A 21,609-nucleotide genomic window follows, 5' to 3' on the forward strand; every position below is an offset into this window, starting at 1 on the left:
CACCAAAAAAGTCTCAAAACACATTAAAATGTACACACACTAAAAGTAATTTATATTGACAAATAAGGAATGTTGTTTCTTAAGGCTGTGCTTCAGAATGAGGATGTTTAGGGTTAAGTAGCCTTCATCAAGGCACAGAATAGGAAGAGGTAAGCACAGCTGTCTGTAGAAGTAACTACAACCACTAGTGAGGTGTGCATGCACACAAACACAATTTAAAACTGCAGAGCTGGTCTTTGTAACAAAACTGAACATAGTCAAAAGGAAATACTGCAGCTTTTTATCAGCCACAGTTTTAACATGTGGCAAATATTTCCAAACATGAAATTCACAATTTTAGTAAATGAAACATTTTAAACAAAGTGCTTCACAGATCTGAACCCTGCATGGTTGTGCTGTCTGGTCTAGAAGCATTTTGTAGACATTGTAGAAGCATTTCACATAAAACTGAAAATGTCATTCAGGTTAATAAGAAACAGGACATTTCCACAGACATCTCTAACATTTTTACACTTTCAAGTAGTTGAGTTCTTACAGCCACTGGGTTTTGTAACAAACGTGTGCTACAGCAGTACAGGTTCATGGATTCCTTTACCAGGAAAGGCCCATTTCAAAGGGGACGTGGCCGTTTAGGGTTGATCTGTTTACTGGCCTGTTCTTCCTCTTGTAGAGCTGCCCGGAAAGATTTCACTTTATCTTTAATGAAAAAAAAAGAATGAGTACTGATGTGCCTGTGCTCAACACACATCTTGAAACTAAACGCTGATGCCCCACACCCTGGCCCTAGCGCACAACAAAGAACATTCCTCCACAAAAATAGCTGACTCTGTAAATTACAAGAGGACAGAGATAAGCTTAAATTCAATACTCACCATACAAACAAGTTGCTTAGCAACTTGGTCCCTTAGATGCTACCCATCTCTAAGAAGGATAGGTTTGGAAACTGCACAACTGCATTCCCACCATGTAACCCGTTCACACTTGAATTCTGCTTCTAGCTTACAGAGTATAGGGAGATACAAACCACATACAACCTTTTCCTTCCTAGCACCTTCCAAACCATTCTTAGAAGCGTAAAACTCCTGCCTTGTATTTAATGTACAATCAGTTACTTCCATACATTCTGAAACCTAGCAGAGTAAATTTTACTCCTCTGTTTATCTATGAATGTGAAAAGCATCTGTGATTAAATTTTGGAAGTTATTAACTGTAAATAGATAAATGCATCATTCATTTGTTTCATCGTAACTATAACAAGAAAGGGAGAAACCTGAGAAAGGAAGTGTGGCATCCTTTCATATTTCTATTCTTGTCTCCCTCTATTCCCCCCAGTAATTTGCCAAAGAATGGGAAGAAAACCAAAATGACAGCATAAATATGTCAGTCCCAGAGCAACAGGAATGAAAGCTGAAATATTCAGTGACCATTATGCAGCATGAGCAGAATGCAGATCATACTGGGAGAAAGAATATTTGCCTTAACATTTCTTCCCTCCTGTAAGAGTATATATGTATCATGTTGCCTGTAAAGATGCAAGGATCTCTGATACAGCCTTTACCTCCAGTACCTTGTTTCAAAAGCACTAAGTTTTCAAAGAACAGGGAGTCACCTAAACTGTGCTTTTTCCACTGTTTGCGTCTCAAATTGTCGTCTTCTGAAGAGGAAGCCATTCTCCATAAAAAACAAAGGAACATACCTCCACTTCTCTATTAAAGTACACTGGTGCCAGCATATCCTTACAAGGCAAGCAGGCCACATTGATGTATTCTTCTAACTTACTTTTTACTCAGCTTGTGTATCTACTCTAAGATTTAGTCTTACAAGGAGTTTTCTAGCACAGAAAAAAACCAACCCACTCCCATCCTTCAGCCCCTAACCCTTGAATTTTTACCAGTATATCATGTCTCCCTGAGTCCAAGTAGTTAAAAGAAACTAAAATGAAAAATTCATCTTGAGGTACCAAGCTGACAAGCTGGTTTTAGAAGACAAGTGGAAAAGTCATTTTTGGGCACTAAGAATTATCTGCAGTTTGTTTTTCAGCAAAGAGAGGCTGACAAAATTCAGGACAGAAAGGCTGCTGAAGAAAAAAGCAAGCTAACAACCCAGCTACTCAGAGCTCAATGCCACTCTTAAGCACCGTCTTAAAAATAAGAGCAGGCTTTCTGCTACACTACAGAATGGAACCGAGCAGGAACTGCAAGTTCCTACTACTTTTGCCTCATTGCATTACCTTCTTTTTTTTATTATTTTTTTTTTCTTTCTTTCTTTCTTTATTGTTATGGAACAAAGGAAAAGAAGAGTTGCAGGATCGAGTTTCTACTTCCTGGAGGTAAAGCAGAGGATTTTCCTTTAAACTAGGATAAACTGAGCACAGATGTAAACTTGTTCTTCAGCAGCAGGAAGTGTTCCTTTCACAGGACATTGCAGGGGAGCATAAAGGGAAACAGGACCCTTAAACACAATTACACTCTTTTCCTTGCTATTACTGCAAGGTTCCATGGCATACGAAACCACACTGCTAATAATGCTAACAAAAAGTGATTAAAAGCAATGTACCTCGAAGTTCAGTCAGAATATCAATTTTTTGCTCTAGAATTGCTTCAAGTTGGGTAGCATAAGAATCCACATCATAGTCTACTTCTTCTGTCATTTCAAGAAGAGCTTTTTCATCTTCCAGCCATCTAATAGATTCCTAGATAAAAGTTAAAAAAACCCCAAAACAATTAAATGTATTAGCAAAATTTCAAGACAAACAGATGAATTAGACCTTTTCTCAAGATGACCACACTTTTACTGTCTAGTCACCTTTAATTCCAAAATGAAACTTTATTCCTAATTCAGCAAAACTGTTTGTTTTCTACATTGTTTCTTAATTCCAGTGGCCATACCAGCAACAGGTAAACCCCAGCTACAGCAGCTCTCAAATTCAGAACATTAGATAGTTGTAAAGCTAAAAAACTCAGAGAACAGAACTTTGTCACCGTTATGTCCCCTTAGGCAGGTATCGAACTTTGAAGTAAGGCTTCATTTTTAAGTATGGGCTGGCTGCTGCTGACTACAATCATAGTGTTATTACTACAGTGAAGGAGCCAGGATGATTCTGTCCATAGTCAAAGCCAGTTTTGAGAGAAGTGGTATACAAGAAGAGATATTTTAAGTTCACTATTGCATGAGCTAACTCCCCAGATAAAAGTACAGTAAATGTTAATTAAAGCAGCTGTTAGACATCTTTGCACTCTGAATATTAAAAAGAAAGTGGGGAGGAAAAAAGAAAACAGAAGTCTTGCAGCAAAGAATGCCACCAGGAGCTTAATGCTTACAGAACCATGCAAATCTGTGATCAGGAGATCTGATCTCATTGAAAATGCTTTGATTTAAAAAAAGAAAGCAGCTGGCAGTTCTAGGCATGCTGGGCCTGAAATACTAAAATTAAGTCTTTCCCTCTGTGCTCAGTAGCCCAAGTAATATTGAAAGCATAGTCCAAACCCCATGTATGTTTTTTGGCTTTCAAGACAGATGGAGCTCATGTTGGGATAGGATTCATCTCATCTAATGTAAACTCGTACATCCAAGACACAAAGGAAGACCAGCACTTCTAGGGCATAATCTGTCCTGTTGATCTACTTTAGACATTTTTGTTGTTTTGCATCAGCAGCTTCCAGGACAAAGCTGACAGAAGACAACTGCTACCTGGCACAGTTGGTAGATTTTGTATTGGTGCAGCCCACCTCCACCCACAGAGGACACTGACAAGTGGTGCTGTGAATGAAGGGAGCGAAGGCTCAGACACACCTGCTCCAGTGACTGCCGGGAGGAGCAGCAATTTCCAGCAGGAGACCAGATGGACACACAGAGGCAGAAACATCCTAAACTAATGCAGCTTGTCTCTCCAGAAGTCGCAAGCATTAGAACACAGCTACAGCATATGGCTTATGGCTTACACACTTCAGGGCTAAGATTTTATAACAGCTAAATCTCTACATCTGTTGTAAAATGTGTTATTTAGCATCCTACTGTATTATAAATACACATCACTGTTACACTTAGATACCTAAATTCAGGAGATGTGTGTATTGCCAGCAGGTTTAATGCTCTGCTGCATTCTTGCAGCAGACGTGCTCCCCTAAAGACTTCAAGGTTTTGAACAGAAGCAACTCACATTTCCTACTGAAAACTAGTAACTCCTACTGATTACTACAATTTATTTAATGAATGTAAAAGGCTTAGCAGCCTGACCAGCATGACACTGCATGGGCAGTATTTCCTTCCAAAGACCCTGACTAATAGCAAGCGAAAAGCTTTATGTACCTGTAAAAGGAAGCAAACAGGCAGTTAGAAATACATGTGTCTCTTCTGGACCTCAGTATCTCAGAAGGAGATGTCACAAAAGGATACTTAGATGAGGTAATTGGAGGGAGTATTGCAGCATCTTAAAAGGGAGATGACCAAACAGAAATAGTGCTGATAGAGACATTACTATTAATTGCCAGCTCTGGCACAGGAATATGGGCACAGATTAGACAGTGAAATTGAGAATTTCAAGACCAATCTAGACAAACTCCCTGCAACTAGAAAAGAACAACAGTCACTAATGCTAGAAAAGGACTACAACAAAAGATAGAGTGAATAGTAAAAGTAGTAAAAAGAAAACAGCAACTTTTCTTACAATGAATACAATCTATTTAGGAATTTTACTCCATTTCTGGGATGATACAGCAATATCCTTCTCTTTCATTACAGGTACAAAGATTAATGGTTATGGTTTCCATCCCTATTTGTTTGCTACAATAGGTTCAGAATGGTAAAACAAATTACATATCTCTTGACAGCAGCAGAATGACCAGAGGATATCCTACATCTTCAGAAGTATGCACTTCCTTTGGGAAAACCTGAATTCCTGGATCATAATAGAACAAAGTGTAGTTCCATCCTTTACCTGGAAGACAGTCCTGTGGTCTTCCAGTACTTGCTCTTCCATCTCCACCATCTGTGACACAGCTTCATGGAAAGTAAACAACTGTGGAGAAAATTCCTCTTCCTAAAAACAACAGTTAAGCTTGTCAGTCTGGAAAGAACTGTGGCTGCATGAAATAAATCGGGTGTGATCCATATCATCACAGAACATGAGAAGAAATATGCAGAAGGCAGAACTTGTCAAAATAGAATACTGTTGAAAAGGAAATTTCTGAAAATGAGTGTGCAATAAATTCAAATGTCCACAGGGTTAAATTTCATTCATATTCACTACAATTTTCCAGCCACTAATCCTAGTGTATACATTATTAAAAAACCCCCAACAAGCTAAAAAGTGGAAAGAGGAAGTCACAGGGGAAAAATGCTAATTTCTAGTAGGTTTTAATGCAGAACTCTGGCTTTCTGTCAGGGCTTTTTGTCATGCATATTGCAACAAATAGAGAACAATTTTCAAAAAAGAGAACAATTACATTCAATACATTTCAGGAAATCAAAAGTAAATTAATCCTTTGGAAGAAAAGAGTTGAATAAATGTAAAGTGAGAAACCTAAAACGTATGTAATGATTAATACATAAAGTGAATGCACAACATCGATTTACAAACTGGGGCAAAGTGGGCTATTTTAGAAATTAACAGTTAACAATCAAAGGGGAAAGTGCTAGGTAGGCTTTAATGTTTTAGCAAGACAGTATAGTTCCTTACACAACTGCAACACATTGTAATGCTTAATTTAATTCAAGATGAACAACGAAATTGAAAAAATATGATCTGAAAGGATATCTGGCTGGAAGGACTGTCCAGTGGGAAGCTCTATGTTTTTATAAAATAGAGTCCTGAAACAAGAGCCAGTTACTAAAATGAGGTACAGCAGACACCATGAAGAGTGTCTGAGAAGTCAGAGTCCTGGAAACAGTAAGTTAAGATAGTAAAGATTTTTATTTTCTATCTTTCATCAGCATTTTTACAAATGAAGTTTTAATCCCTGTTGAACAATTAAGGAACCAGGACTACAGCTGATAATCAGCAATGAAGAGAAAATGCCCTTTAGAAGATGTTTCTCAGCTCCCCACTCCTGCAGCTCAGAGAGACATACTAGGAAAAGAATGTGGCTCTCTCCCAAGCAGTGCACTGGGGCTTCACCCCAGGAAAATCAGAGTATTGGGAAGAGGAATGATGGCATGGAATGATGGAATATTTCTAAACTCAGAGAAAGGCAAACTCACTTGAAATGGGTGTTGCAGGGAAATGCAGGGGAAATAATGCTCAAACACACAAGGAGTGTTAAAAAAACTCAAACAGATAAGTGTCCCAAGATACTTTTAACTGTCTAAAAAAATATGAAGCTATACTGGAAAAAATGCACACAAAAGAACACCAGAGCCTAAAGCAGACCCTGCCTAGACATTAAAAGCCCTAATCAACAAGGACGATAAAGAAAAGTAAAACATTCTCCTCTCACCGTTCCAGTAACATTTTTAGTTTTGGGTGGGTTTTTCGTATGGGAATGAACGTAATACCACAAAGTGAGAAGCTGAAGAGGCATACTGTATTTACTTAATTATCTTGGTAACAGGCCATAAGTACACATTAGTCTGGATTTGTTATCCTCTCTTTCCATGTAATGCTGTAAACCACTCACGTTTTGTTCACAGAGCAGTTTGAGATCATCTCTTTGAGGAGAGCTCCCCACACCCCACTGTGCCTCCAAGTCGTCAATCTGATCAGGAGCGTGGTGTACAACGGGACGTACATCGCCTGCAACACTAGGATCGACTGTCAGTTCCTTCACCCTGCGAGCAGAAAATGTTTCACTTCTGAATTAGCAACTTCCTGCGCAAAAGAATTGCAACTAAAAATAAAGCTCTATGGGTTGATGTGCAATTAATTCATTTAATAAGGATGATGATGTCAGCTTCACAAATTTAAAGTACTTTCAGTGACAAAAGGATGTTAGTCCAACTCCTAAAAAGCATGGACCAGTGAATTTCAGTTACTTGCAGGTGGATTCCAGTCCTTTAGCAAAGGCATTTTCTGACTAAGTATTACTACTCATTAACAGTTAAAAGGGAAAAAGTCTCCAAAGTCTCAATATTATCTCCTTAACAACAGGTAATATTTGAAACAGAAGTTCATTCAGCACCCTAAACCTGATCATCTTTCATATATATGTATGAAAACAGTTTTATTTTATAAAGAGAGAGAGTCAAATTACCCTAAACACAGATTTGACAAATTTGGTGCACTAAATGTACAAAGGTGACATCACCATGAAAAAACAAATGTATGAAGGAAACTAGCAAGCCTGGATAGAGTGTGGGTGTTTAGGGAGGGTGAACAAAATACTGGGAAGATGATTGCAGATCATGCAGAACCATCACCTGCCAAACAAAGTAAAAACAAAAGTAGGTGTGACTCAAGGCTAAAGGGGACTAATGAAAGGTTGTTCTGTAAAATTACGTAGCCAAAAAGAAAACTTAAAAATAAAGATTCCATGTATAGAATGAAGTAGACCTGGTGACTGAAGGAGAAAAGTCGTCATACTCATAGGAAGGAGAGAGATCAGAGCGACTGCCACTACCCTGTGAGAAGGGAATGTCCGAAGGACTAATTCCAAACTCCTTTACTCTGCAGCAGCAAAATACAGCAGCAAATTAAAAGAAAATGTTCTCATAAACACAGTTAAAACTACAACTCTTTGTTTAGCATACTTCTTTAATAGTTTAACTATAAAATAACTTTTATATTAAAACACAAATGTTTGAACGTATTTAAACCTTTAGCAGAGTTACAGATCACTAACAAAACTGAACAAAAGCAGTGCTGCTAATTTGCAAGGGACTATCAACTAACATAGCAATGTTTTCAGAAGAGTAACTCCAGATTTCAGTTCACGCAGTTAATAAAATTTGCTCTACATTCAGTATTTCACTAAATGGCTTTTAAAATACCAAGCCACTACCGCTACAAAACTTTAAATTCTATTCTGCCCCATCTTACACTGTCTATACACTGCTGTACAGCACCTAAAAACTAATTGTACTAAGAAAATGATACATTGCTATAAAAAACTGAAATACTACTCAAAACATATCAAGTAACTTTACAGTCACAGGCATTTACTCCGTAACATACAAATTTAACACCAAGGGAAAGAAACAGTTTCAGCACTACTACTTAGTGTACTAGAAATAGATGTTTAATTACTTTTGCAGTGTCCTTTCCTGTAGTCACTTCAGCAATGCATATTCTATAAAGTGTAAGAGACCCAGTGAGTCTTGATGAATGTGCAAGGTCCTTGGTTATATTACTGTAAGCAGGGAGTGGATGTCACCTCCTTACCAGGAAGGAAATCACAGAGACCAGTCCAAGCCGGCAGATTTGCCTCTAGGTCCCTTACTCCAGACAGACATTCGGGTATTGAGGGGAGCCAGCAGTAAGCTTTCCTAGCAGCCCTTTGTGCCAGTTAGGGACTGGCCAGGGTTCCAGACGTGGTTCTGCTCTGTCTCTCACTGAGACAAGCAAGCCATCAGACGGTAGCCTCTTCTGGCAAAACCAGGGTTTCTGATGGCCCAGCGGCATATTTGCCTCCTTCGTCTTTTGCAGCAAAGCGTGGGGTTCTGTGGGTCACAGGGGGACATGCAGGACCTGATCGCCTTATCTCCACAGACACTAAACAAAGGAGAACTGCAGCAAGGGAAGACTCCTTTCATACTCATTGTAGAGAGATGAACACTTTCAGAGAGCAGTACAGGTCTCAGATGTACTGCATCGGCCTCTGGAGGTGTTAATTTCTCTACACTGATTATGAAGTCACTGTTGGATTAACTGACTCTTTACTTATGAGTCTCAGATATTTGCCTGAAGCTGGGGAGTATAAAGTTTCATCTGCATGTATGAAACAGACTGGCAGCTGCATGCAATTCCACCAAGGGGATGACAAAAAAATCATATTGCAGAAAGGTATTTCAGCTAACATCAGGGAATCATGAATACTGACTAATCCCAATGCAAGAGATGGTGCCTCCAGAGCAGGTGAAAAACTAAAGCTGGTATCTCCCACATTCCTTGCAATCCACATTATCCATCTCTGGATAATGGCTTAAATGCAGTTTCTATTGATTGTAAAGTAATGACCATAAAAAGTGACAAACTAAATGTAAGCCTGGATCAGTAATTTGGGTTTAATCTTACTAAGAAATGCAAGTATGATAAAATTATTCAAGTAGCTAAAATAATTTATGGAACAACACTGTTCCAGATTGTCAGTGATCAACAGTCAGTATAGCTATAAGCAATAACATTTTCCATACCTGTTTGCATATCTCAACGTATTTAGAGTGTTTTCACATGATGCCATGCCCGGAGAAATTGTAGCAATCTGGAGAAAACAAGCCACATATTAATAAATCACTTTGTCCAGATGAAAGGGTAGATGAATTAAAATGATTTTTTTAATCTCTACTTTCATTTGATATCTTCTACAAAAACTGTCTATGTACAGCTGTCCTTACACTATGACATTTCAAGAAGACAGATGTCAAGTCAAAGCTCAATTTAAAACTTTTTTAGCCATACCCAGATCGAGAACTCCCAGAGATCCAGACAACTTCCCCCATCTCACTGTCTTAGTAAGATAATATGTAAATGCAAAACTAACAAAAATAAAAAAGACTCCTCAAAAGGGAAATACACAATGCAATATAAAGTAAGTCTAATACACTCTCCAAACAATTACGACAAAGAAAGCCAACAAAACTGGTGAAGGGCCTGCAGCACAAGTCTTACTTGAGCTTGTTTAGTCTAAAGAAAAGCAGGGGGAGGGAGAGAGCTTAATGCTTTCTACAACTATTTGAAAGGAGGTTGTAGAGAGGTGGGTGTGGGTCTCCTCTCACAAGTTACAACTGATAGGACAAGAGGAAATGGTGCCAAGTTATGCCAAGGAGGTTTAGATTAGACATTAGGAAAAACTTCTATACTGAAAGGGTTACCACAGACTAGAACAGGCTGCCCAGGGAAGGGCTTCAATCACCATCCTTGGATGTATTTAAAAGCCATCTAGGTATGGTGCTTAGGGACATGGTTTAGAAGTGGGCATGGCAGCGTTAGACTAACAGTTGGACTTGATCTTAAAGGTCTTTTCCAACCATAATGGTTCTATGATTATTTTTTTTTACATTTATCTTTGTAGGTTGTTCTCCATTCAAGGTGACTGTATACTAATTTGACAGATCTTTTTTGGTCACAGTCCAAAACTGTATTTAATAATAAAGATAAGCATGTGTTTAACTATTTTCCTAAGGAAAGATTTTTTTTTCACAATTAGAAGCTATCTGTAGACAATACTTGATAGCTAACTTATTATTAGACATATCTGGAATCTATAGGTCTTCCTTTTTCCACTTAAATAAAATACACCTTCTTTCCAGCACTCGGCAAAAATAGTAACTGATCAGGTAACAGTAGCATCATTATTTGTTCTAGAGTCTCTCAGTAGTCCATTTTTTTAAATACGTGCTTCTTTCAAGAGAGCCATTAAGGCACTACCCAGTACAAACACCTCTGTGATACTATACACTAACACTTTTTGTGGCAGCACTGCATTAGGAGACTGAAACTGATGAAGATTAGATAATCCCAGTCTTCCCTTTCATCCTGGTACTGGCATTACTGTACAACCATGGGTAGTAATCCTGAGAGGAATTACTCCAACTAAGAAGAAAGGAAAAATACATAGTGGGAGTGGGTTAGAAAGTCTAAAGAGTTTGCTACCATGCAGACGTAAGTTTAAACCTCTGATAGTGGTACACATCAGTTACTAATGAAAACAAGCACAGATTTAAAAAGAACATATGATTGCATGTCTCTTTATAAAGTATTCTGGGTGCTAATCAACAAAAACCTGCAAGTTCTGAAAACTTTTCCAAATTCACTGAATGTGAAATATGCGTGCATCTCTTCCAACAGTTCAATGTCCAGAGCACACCACACACGGCAACTGCCGTGGCATCTGGGTACCGCTCCAACATTGCGAATTACGTAAGGTACAGATGCGATGGAGAAGTACCACCACAGGCACTGTCAGCTGTGTAGATACTCCACCAGGGCACAAGAACCCACACAAAAGACTCAATGTACTACAGCACAGATTCTCATGCCCCAGCAAGCCCAGTCCAGGCAGGACAAGAGGACTCCGCCCTCTCTGTTGCTCACTTCCTCATTCATAATTCCAAATGATGATGGAAAAAGCTGGACTATTTACCAGCAGGAGTATCTTTAAGCCATGTAATTACCATTATTCCTATTTCAAAGGTGCCTACATTGCTTATAAGCCATCACAGTGTGACCCAATGGCCTTTCTGGGACACTGAAGTCTGCAAGTTCCTACTCCTGGCACTTCAGCTATGTTTGCAGCGTGTCAAGGATGCAACACATTAAGGACACAGCACTGGTTAAAAAAATGAGACCATTCAACATAGCTACCTTGCAAATTTCAAATGATGGTCCATTATCCTACTATGTAACTCTTCAAAGAACAACTTTAAATGGTTTTTGGAACTATTTAAAGACAAGAACCTCAGTAAAACTGCAATGACTAATAAAGTTCAAAACCACCTATTTATGCTGACTGTGTATGTCTCTGGATTCTTTTAGAATGAAGCAGATCCTAGTCCTAACTGTCTACATTAAAGTTATTTTCAAAATAATTTTCTGAAATTTGAAAAAAGCCACAAAAAATTTCAAATCATAGTTTATCCTTGTATACAGATGAGAATGCTCTTCTTATAAAGAAGCTGGGAGGAGAGGGATGGTATGAATTAAATCCTTGGCTTTATTGTAAACATTGTTAGGCAACAACTAAACACTGGTGCGTTATCAGATTATTCTAAGCACAAATCCAAAACAGTCTCATACTGTGAAGGAAAATTAACTCTATCTCAGCTAAAAGCAGCACAGACAGTCCTAACAGTTATAACTAAGATGTTATTCTATGCTTTCATTTACTTCAAAAAGTAGACACTTCCAGAGAACATAGCAACCAACTGCAGGAACGTGAAAGGAACCTAATCATTATTAATCTATTTTTGCAATCATTTATTGAAGTTTGAAGCAGCACACTTACATAGTTCTGCTGCAAACTAGCACTCAGCACACCTGCAGTATGTTATTAATAAAATATTAATATGTTATTTCATAAAATATTGTTCAACTTTAGCTATCACATATGAACAGGCTTTAAAATCAGGCATGCCCTGCCAAGGAGCCAGTGTAAATACCACACTGGAAGGCTGAATAAATTGTCTTTGGGAAGATACAGACAGGAATGTTTTCATAAATAAGGAGGTGGCAATGTGGCTTGGGAGGCATCAGTCAGGATTTAGGGTGCCTGAGGGGGCTGACTCATAGGGGTTAAAAATAAACTTTTGTACTTTTAGTTTTCAAGTTAAATGCACCTGTTTAATAGGTTTATAAGTGTTAATCTTTCCACCCTGGACGGCATAAAGTTGGAGTTAATTATACATCCAATGTATGTAACATATTAAGCAGTAACATATTAAGGAGAAATAGGTACTAGGTGGCCCAGAAAGTCTGTACTCTCCAAGTACCTCAGCCAATTGGGTAAAAGAGGAGTCACATGCTGTCGGACAGCTGGGGGGCAAAAGGGGCTGCACCCAGCAGCCATTTTGAGAGACCCCACCAGGGAACACCACCTGGTGGACTCTCCCTTTATTCGGATAAAGATTATTACTATTATTATCATCATCATCATCATCTTTTTTTTTGTTTTGTTTTGATTTTTTGTTTTTCTGACTTCTCTGTCTCCTTTTGTGAGCATTCACCTCTGTCAGTGGGATTTTCCATACATCTCTGTAAAAGAGGCAAAGGAAGATCCAGGAGAGAGGTGAAGCTGCTTGTGATTACTATTCCCACCACTTGGCCACTGGAGTGTAAACCTCCTCTCTTCTTTCCAGGGCGCTGGAGAGCACTGGAGGTAATTACAGACTAAGGTATCTTCTATACCTCCCAACCACCCAAGCGTTCTTCTTCCCACATCAATATGTTAAGAAAACACTTTGGTGATTAAATTCTTGATAAAAATTACAAGTAAACATACACTAAAACCAGAATGTCACAAGTGGTCCTAATACTAAGAAAGTACATGAAAAGGTAACAGCGGATCGCATTTGAAAGCAGTATCACATAATGAAAGAGTTTTCTTACTATTATTTGTAAAGTTACTCTAGTTATGTGAATGAGAAGATAAAAAAATAATTTAAGCATATTTCCACTCACTTTCAGAGGGGATTTTTTCCCTTAATTTAGAACGATACTGAATATAGAATAAAGGAATGAAAACTTTACCAGAAATTGAACATTCGTAGATCATGGATTATTCCCACTGGCATTCTCACACATTTGAAATGGTAAAAAGTGTTATGATAACTCTTATGCAGAGTAATAATTAAATAAAAAAGCTTCACTAAAACAAAGACAGTTTGCAAGCTCTTTAAGGAAGTAAGAGTGACAGTGAGAATGAAATGAATATTCACAAATGTTAATTATTCTATGTACAGAGAGTAATTTCCAACAGGCTAACTTTCCAAACCTCCTTCAGTGGTATGGATACACTAATAAGAGATGCACAAATTAGCTTCATGATCCTACACAGGTTTTATTAAGTTATAGAATCTTAGAATCCTAGAATAATTTGGGTTGGAAAGGACCTTCATAGATCTTTAGTCCAACCCCCTGCAGTGAGCAGGGACAATGTTACTAGATCAGGTAGCTCAGAGCTTCAACTAGACCAGGTATATCTCAGTGGAAAAAGAAAACAATCCTGTCTTTTCATTGGAAAACAGAGGGAGAACAGAGATTAATAAAAAATGCTATTTTACCATCATCTTCAAATTAGAACCAGACCTAACAGCTAAAGGGAAGACTAGGCTGTTCTAACAACATGGTTTTCATGTTGTGGTCTGCATGTCCCTAGCCTCTAGACTAATTCCAAGGAGTCTGTGAAAAGTAATCAACACAAACAAGCCTAGCAATCTCTGTCCACTGTAGAGTGTGCATTTCCATAAGGAGAAATGTTAAGGATGCACACATAAAACAACTGGACATCAGTGCTTTTATCTGTTCTTCCCACCACCTGGCAGAATAATTTTGGGTTTTTTTCAGACTGATGCAAATGCACATTTATACAACACACAACTATTCATCCCACCTATCCCAACCACTTCCCCCCTCAACAGCCTAGAGCATATGCTAATGCCTTTGATACCAACTTGATATTCGTTTTTGTCATTTAATGATCATAGCTCACCACTGTGCTTCCAGTCTACACCACTGTAGCAGGATGCTCTGCCTCAGCAAAGGAAACAACTTGACACTTGCCCCACTCTGTGTGCTCTTTCATGAAAGAAAAATACCAGCTGCACTAGACAGTAACGCCGTGCCTTGATGCTGGGAAACTCTGGACCAGCCCGCCCCAGACAGAAAGAAAAACAGAAGTCTGATAAATGAGACAGTTTTCTTGTGAGATGAGAACATTTTGCTAAGCCAGAAGGATGGCTGAGGAAAGAAGTTTTTTGGCTTAGCAACAAATGACTGACAGTCAATCACTTTTATAGAATAAAGCCCAGCTTCATTCTTGATCAGGTGTGATTCTTGCACTTCTGCCATGTGGTGTTTTTTATTCCCCCTCTTTCAGCAAGTACAACCCTTGAACCATTACCCCTCAGAGACTGAGTGAAAGGCTGAATGACCCACAGTCATTGGGTAGGGTAACATAAATTCCTATTCAATAATTAAGCTAGCTTTAAAATACTGCTTTAGTTATTGTTCTAGCAAATGCCAATTAATAAGTAGTTGCTATGGCACTTAGATTGTGTAGTAAATACTTTATGTCCTTAAGACCAATAACATCATTATAATTTATTATAAGATTTTGTTTTGATTGTACATGCAGTCTAGTCTGCCATCCTTAAGCCCGTACAGCACAACCACCTTTCCTAAAATTCTGAGTCAGCAAACAATACCCTCATACAATTAAGACATCATTAAAAATAAACAAACAAAGAAAACTTCAAGATAGAAGACTTTCTTGCTAGGCACCAGAATAAGCAATAAAGCCGGCCAATAAAAAATGACAAAGAAGCAAGTTACCTGAAATGTCTCTGCTGAAACTCTCACTCCACATACAGTGTCAGTGGATAAATTTGCCGGTAGCAAGTGACCACTTTTAAACATAAAAGCCTAAATTTCCAGCTTCTTTTATCTTTGTAATTGTTAGAACAATTGTTAGAACTTAACCAGATCAACTTACCATACATGTACGGGAGTTTTCTCCTATGAATGAATCTCTTAGCACCTGAGTAAGTTTACTTGCTCTGAAGGGTGTATGAGGTTTATTTCGGCCTAAGGCTCTAATGCACTCCTGAAAGAATAAATGGATTTATGCAGTTTTTTTGACACAAGTTAAATAAACACAATACAAATGTAATTCAAAATCAGAAAATACATGCCCTAATTGTGTTGCTGTCCCTTAAAATCTTAAAATTTATCATTAAAGCTTGGATGCAAGAAGTCGTAGGCTTTTTACCTCTCATTAAGTTCAGCAAAGAGGCAGGAACTTAAAGGGGACTTAGGAGCCTTAAAAACTTCCTGAAACTCATCCGAAGTGTTTACATATATTGTATTCAACAAGAACAGCATTGATGGTCAACGTCCAAACTAACAATTATTTCTGATTATCAGCTGCAAAAGCCTGAATGATCTACAAATTCCACCAGCAGAGGCAGCGCGGACAGAGACATACGTTAACTCCATCAATTAAAAGAAGTAGCTTTGATTCTGGCTAAACCGGAGACTTTTACAGCTCAGAAGAAAAACTTTCTGCAAGCTTCCACAGGTCACAAACCTAGTGAGCACAGCTCTCTATTGATGCACGCAGTGTTAGAGGAGACTTGAAAATGTCAGACATTCCCTGTTTTAAAATATTCTTCATGTGAAAAACAGGGATATGGTCCCCTCTTTCACTCACAAGGGTAGGAGGCTAACCTAATATTTGCAATTGGTTGGAGAGTTCCAGTGAGAAATACTGTACAGATATAAATATTATGAAATAACTACAGAAGTTCCAGCAGCAACTAAGTACAACAGTGCAAACCCAAGATCATACCAATCTAAACATCACTTCTGCCCACTCAGAGCTCTTAACATCAGCTAATAAATTATTTCTTATGCAAAGAAAGCTTTAAATTTAAAGTTCTGTGGTGCTGTCATCACATTTTGATCATTAATTCTTCTGCCTTTGCCTTAATACTTCATGTATAGATATATCTCTTCAGATGGATGGCTTCCTTGGTACAATCTAGACACACAACTTCAAACAACTGTATCTCAAAAGCTTTTGAAATTAAAGCTTTGCTTTTAGCAGTACTAACAGATAGAATGGCTTTTGTGCTACATTAGAAGTTCTACAGTAGTACATCTAATCCTTCAGCTGCAGCCATATCCTGGTGGCCTTTCGAAATTTCCCAGCAACAGCTTCTTCAAAAAGCCAGGTTAGAGACTCTGGGATGATAATCCAAGCAAGCATAGCAGCTGTGAAGCATCATAAAACAGAACTAAAAATGCACTCAGAATAAGACTGCCATGGTATAGAACATCAAGTTGAATTTTATAGAATGGACACAGCTCAGATAAACAGAAAGACCAAAGCTTGCTGAATGTGAATTTCACATGCAAATGCTAAAAAGGACTCAATACTTTTAGGTGAGCAAGGCAGTGCATACCCTGGAATTTTTGAATTTGTACACTAATACTAGTTACATGAAGAGAAAAGCAGATTAGATAAGAAGAGAGGCAACAGATTTTTCAGCAAGTGACATCACAAACTAAAACCAATAACAATGTGTACGCTGAATTACTGATATGGCAACCAACAAGTTTAATGAAGATATTTTAATTTAATGTAATGATTTTTAGTTTGTTTACTCCTGAACAATTAGAATTGGATTATTTCCTTATCAGGAAAAGGTAGGGACAGGAGGACGGTGCCAGCTTTAAAATTAATAGAGTTTTTAACTACTTTTGCTTTCCATCACAGCTCAGAAAAATGAGGTAACAAAACAACAACATTACTTCAATGTAGAGACATTAAGGAAATAACTTCCTGTATCAAAAATCTGAACAGGTTAAGACAGGATTGTCTTAACAGGATGCAAATAGCAAATCTTGGATTAGCACCAAAGACCTCTCCTCAGAATTTACTAGTTTAATTTATACTTGACAATAACTTCAAGGGTCTTGAATGCAAATGGATAAAGCTGTGTAACGTTTCTGGGAATAGGTGAAAAATGGAAAATAAACGTATCATTGAGAAAACTGTATCTTCTTGTTCTTCTGTTCAGACCTCTGCAAGGCCTCCGCTTATATTTATTTACCTTTCCTTATATAATTTACATCACAACCAGTAGTATGGGAGCAACAGAAACTTTCACTATAATCAGTAAGAAAAGCTGTATGAAAATGATTTAAGCATGCTGTACAGGTATTGCACTAAAGGCAAGACGTAAACTAAAAAAAAAACAAATCACCAAGTCAAATCAGCTTTACTCAATTACAGTTGGAAACAAGTGATAATGTTACCAGAGTGTTGCTTGCATTATTTACTTCCGATGCTAAATCAAAACAGGCCATATTTTTAGAAGTTCTACTTCCAGTGTTTCCACATGCCATACAATTTTGTAGTGAGACAGTACACATTACAATTTTATGTTATTTTCTGACATTTACTTAAGAGTCAGATAAAAGTCTTCTTCCAAGAAGAAGGAGATTAAAAAAAAGTAAGCACAGCAATTTTGGGTTTCAGATTCTTTATGACAGTAATAAACCTAAGCAAAACTAACCAACAACAGAAATAAATCCTGACACATTCAAAACTACAGTTTACCCAGTTGAGAACAAACATTTACTTTCCCTATGTAGACTGAACATCTTTGAAGCATTATAAAACAAAACAAAATCCAGCATATTAACATTTAAATAGTATTTCTTAGCTCTCTTGATACGTCCTGGATTAATGTATGAAAATCTGTAAAGTGACTGTATAAAGAGGTCAAAACCAGATCTCAACTTTCAAGGGTTATTTTAATCTATTTGTTAGCTCCTTCTGGACATTTGCTGCTCTGTTACTTTAATGAATTAATAGCAGTAAATAAATAAATGTAACTTCATTTCTTATTAAGAAAAAAAGGAAGTAAGTATTTAGATAATTCAGAATATTTCCAGTTAGTACTTCAGACCTTAAGTACAAAAGTCAGTCCTCTTTCCTCCCATTTTAGACATATACCAGAAAAGTTGTCAAATTCAATCACTGGGGACTTTTTGCTGAGGGTTTGTTGTTTGGTTGTTTTTTCAAACTACATGCAGGTTGATGCCACAGTGTTTCTGCATTATTTCTACTTGGTAATTATTGAGTGTTCCTTCAGGCATTTAGAGTAAAAATCAATACATTATTTTACCTGTCACATCAGTAGACAATGTAGACAAGCAAAGCCTGCAAAAATACTCATTTTAATAGTCATTGCTATTCCATGTAGAAGGTTCCACCTACTCAAAGGCAATGGAAACATTTCAGTTACCTTGAGTGCTAAAAGGCTCTTGTTAATTTCTGCACCTTCCAGTCGTGTCTGCCTGTCTGCACTGGAAGTATCTGCTCCTCTTTCATTGCCAGCCAAGTCAATCAGAGAAAATTTACCATACATTTTCCCTTTCCTTCTGAGAATAATCTGAAATACGGCATGACTTCGAGATGAGTGTGCATTTGCAGACGTCTGGCCAGAAGTCCTTTTCACAAAAGGAAAGAAAAGAAGGACATATGAAAAGGCAAAGGATCATACACGTTAAACACACTAACCACAGGATATTAGATTTTTCAGGGCAGAGTCCTGTATTTTCCTACATGTGCTGACAGTATGACTAACATTCTTCTGGACACTAGAGATACAAGCCTAATAACTGGATGTACACAGTACAGTTATACCTCTTTTTTGCCATCTCTTCATACAGATATGGAAGATAAGTAACATTTCACCTCCCTTTTGAAAGCAAGAATAATCACATCTTCAAAACTTTCAGATTATCAGAGATCTTACATGCAAAATGCCGATGGTATTTTTATCTGACCAGGCAGATCAGATGCACAAGGCTAACTTTAAAAACAAAGAAGCTGGATTCTTAAAAAAAAAATGCTTAACCTGTCACTCCATATCAAGGCCTTTTAGAGATGAAGAATCTGGCAGTATTCCAGATATTAAATGATGTGAATTTAAGTTGGTAAGCTGCTTACATAATGCATGGAATTCACATAGTGTAGAAAAATCAGGTTTTTACACCCTAGGAGACAGAGAAACTGCAAACATCTTTATTTAAAGGATAGACAGTTTCTGTACTTGCAGCCAACATCAAAGCCATCGCATATTAGAAAGCAGTAATTATGAAGAGACCCAAAAAAATCTTGTTCTGATTCTTTAATGTACAATGAAAAACTGGTGTAAGCTATGGCAGATACCTGCAGCTGTTGCCTATATCAATAAGTTTAAGAACATCTTCAACACATTTGACTTCCCGTTCCTGTAATCCCACCACCTGGACTTGCTGTTTACCATCTTCTAACACTCTCAATTTTGTCTTCCTGTTCAACAAATCAAAAACCTTAGGGAGGAGGGGAAAACAGAACAGTTAAAGAGGAACTTTAAAGGACACTTTTGTTTCAAATCCCATATAAAAATATGCAAAAGCATTCCACATAAAAACATGACTGGAAGGGAAGTGTAATGAATTATTTGAAATAAAGCTTGTAGTACAAAGAGGAAAAAAATATTTCATGTGACAAACTCAAAATCTTGTTTGTGAAAAAGAAATTCCCCCTTCCACAGAGAAAGATCAGGTCCTTACCTTACCACTGTAGATCTCAAAAAATGTTGCATTTACTTGAAGTTCTAACTTCTTATATTTTGGTTTCTTTAACATTAAAAAGACATCTCGAGCTGTGAATACATTTCCAAAATAAACAGGAATCCTGTTATGTATTTTCTTTTACTGAAGACTTATGAGTGCATAACAGTCTATTTTACAGCATCTCTCATATTTTGAAAGTGTAACAGATAGGGTCGATCAAACAAGTCTAAAACACTGTAGTTCAAATCACCACATTACATTGGAAGATGCGGGAGACCCCAAAATGATAAACTTAATTAATCATCCATTATATTTATTACATTTTTGAAGTCGTCTATACATACACTTTACTGTGCAAAGACTACACATCTAGGAAGTACATCTAGGAAGTACTTTTGATGTTACCATAGCTCAAATGTAATACAAAACATACAGACCTTTATGTTTGCACAACTAGGAGTAGCAAATTTATTAATCTCACCTAATCTGCAAAAACCCAACAGATGGATAAAGTCTCACCTGCAAGTGCATATATCCCCTTAGAACAATCTTGGTTCTTTCCTGAAAAGTCACCACCCATAGTCTAAATTTAAAAAAAAAAAAAAATAAAATTAAAAATATACTAATATACTACAAAAATCACAGAACTGTAACTTATGTATTTGTTACTTATTAGAATTTATCCAAGTGTATGACATACAAAAAGAAGTGTAGTGCTAACATATAGAAGAAATACTTACATGGGTTTTTCCACTGCCTGTCTGCCCATATGCAAAACAAGTGGCCATTCCCTTTTCAAAAAGGGTCTCCACTAGTGGTCGAGCTGTATACCTTAAATGCAAAAACCAACAGTACATAAGAAACTGAATTATTTTAAAATGCTACTACCACAAGGACGCTAAAAATTTTAAAGCCAGAAGTGACAAAACTGGTCGTACTTTGACAGGCCAAAGGACATCTCCACATTAATTTCTGAACTACAGAGACTACCTGCCTAAAATCTCAATCAGATAAAAGCTAAAAGGTTGCTCCCATTTATTTTACAACAATACTATTCTCCTTTAAAACCTAAGAAAAAATAATTTCTTTGTTTTAATTATGCAACACAGCACAGCTTACCCCATAGAGTTTGGAGCTCCCTAAAGAAGACAGAATTAGAAGACATTGAAATAAAACAGTGGACCAGATACTTAGGTTTTGCCAATACTAAAATTCTGCTATAGTTTAATTTCTGTTTTTGTTTTCCTACCCAAATAAGCTATCAAGATTAAATTTGGAAGACAAATGGCTAACACAACAAAGCACATCTTAATATTCTGACAACATACATATATGCAGAAAAGGTGAAATAAAATGGTACCAAGCTCTTCAGAATGGAAAAATCTAGTTCTCTGAAGTGCTATATGATGTGTTAAAAAATATTATCCAAAGTATCATTTTTCTATTTTAGAGAATTAATTTTTACTTTAAAAACCACAGAGTTATTGCTCCTACTTCAGCTGCTTATCACCATTATTTAATAAAACATTTAAAAAGGATAAACTAATGGAGGGTTACTAATGGAGGTAGGAGTCTCTCTGTAAAAGACTCAGCTTTTTCCAGGTGTTCACACATAAAGCACCTTTAAGTAACAGAAACATTTGATCTGGATGAGGGGATTGAGTGCTCCC

At 37.2% G+C, this 21,609-nt stretch overlaps 1 protein-coding gene across 1 annotated transcript; it reads right to left on the reverse strand.

Annotated features, from left to right (window-relative positions):
- KIF2A (kinesin heavy chain member 2A) lies at positions 1-20,770 on the reverse strand (the record flags this gene model as incomplete). The annotated part of the gene is made up of 12 exons (XM_010194538.1): positions 1-696; positions 2,557-2,692; positions 4,937-5,038; positions 6,615-6,765; positions 7,487-7,600; positions 9,286-9,353; positions 15,300-15,410; positions 18,622-18,826; positions 19,551-19,693; positions 19,937-20,028; positions 20,459-20,522; positions 20,680-20,770. Coding segments are annotated over 12 exons (1,363 nt in total), but the record flags the coding sequence as incomplete, so codon positions are not given.
- Between the last annotated feature and the right edge of the window lie 839 nt (positions 20,771-21,609).

This window comes from Mesitornis unicolor, unplaced genomic scaffold, assembly GCF_000695765.1.
Source record: "Mesitornis unicolor isolate BGI_N332 unplaced genomic scaffold, ASM69576v1 scaffold38131, whole genome shotgun sequence".
Taxonomy (NCBI): Eukaryota; Metazoa; Chordata; class Aves; order Mesitornithiformes; family Mesitornithidae; genus Mesitornis; species Mesitornis unicolor.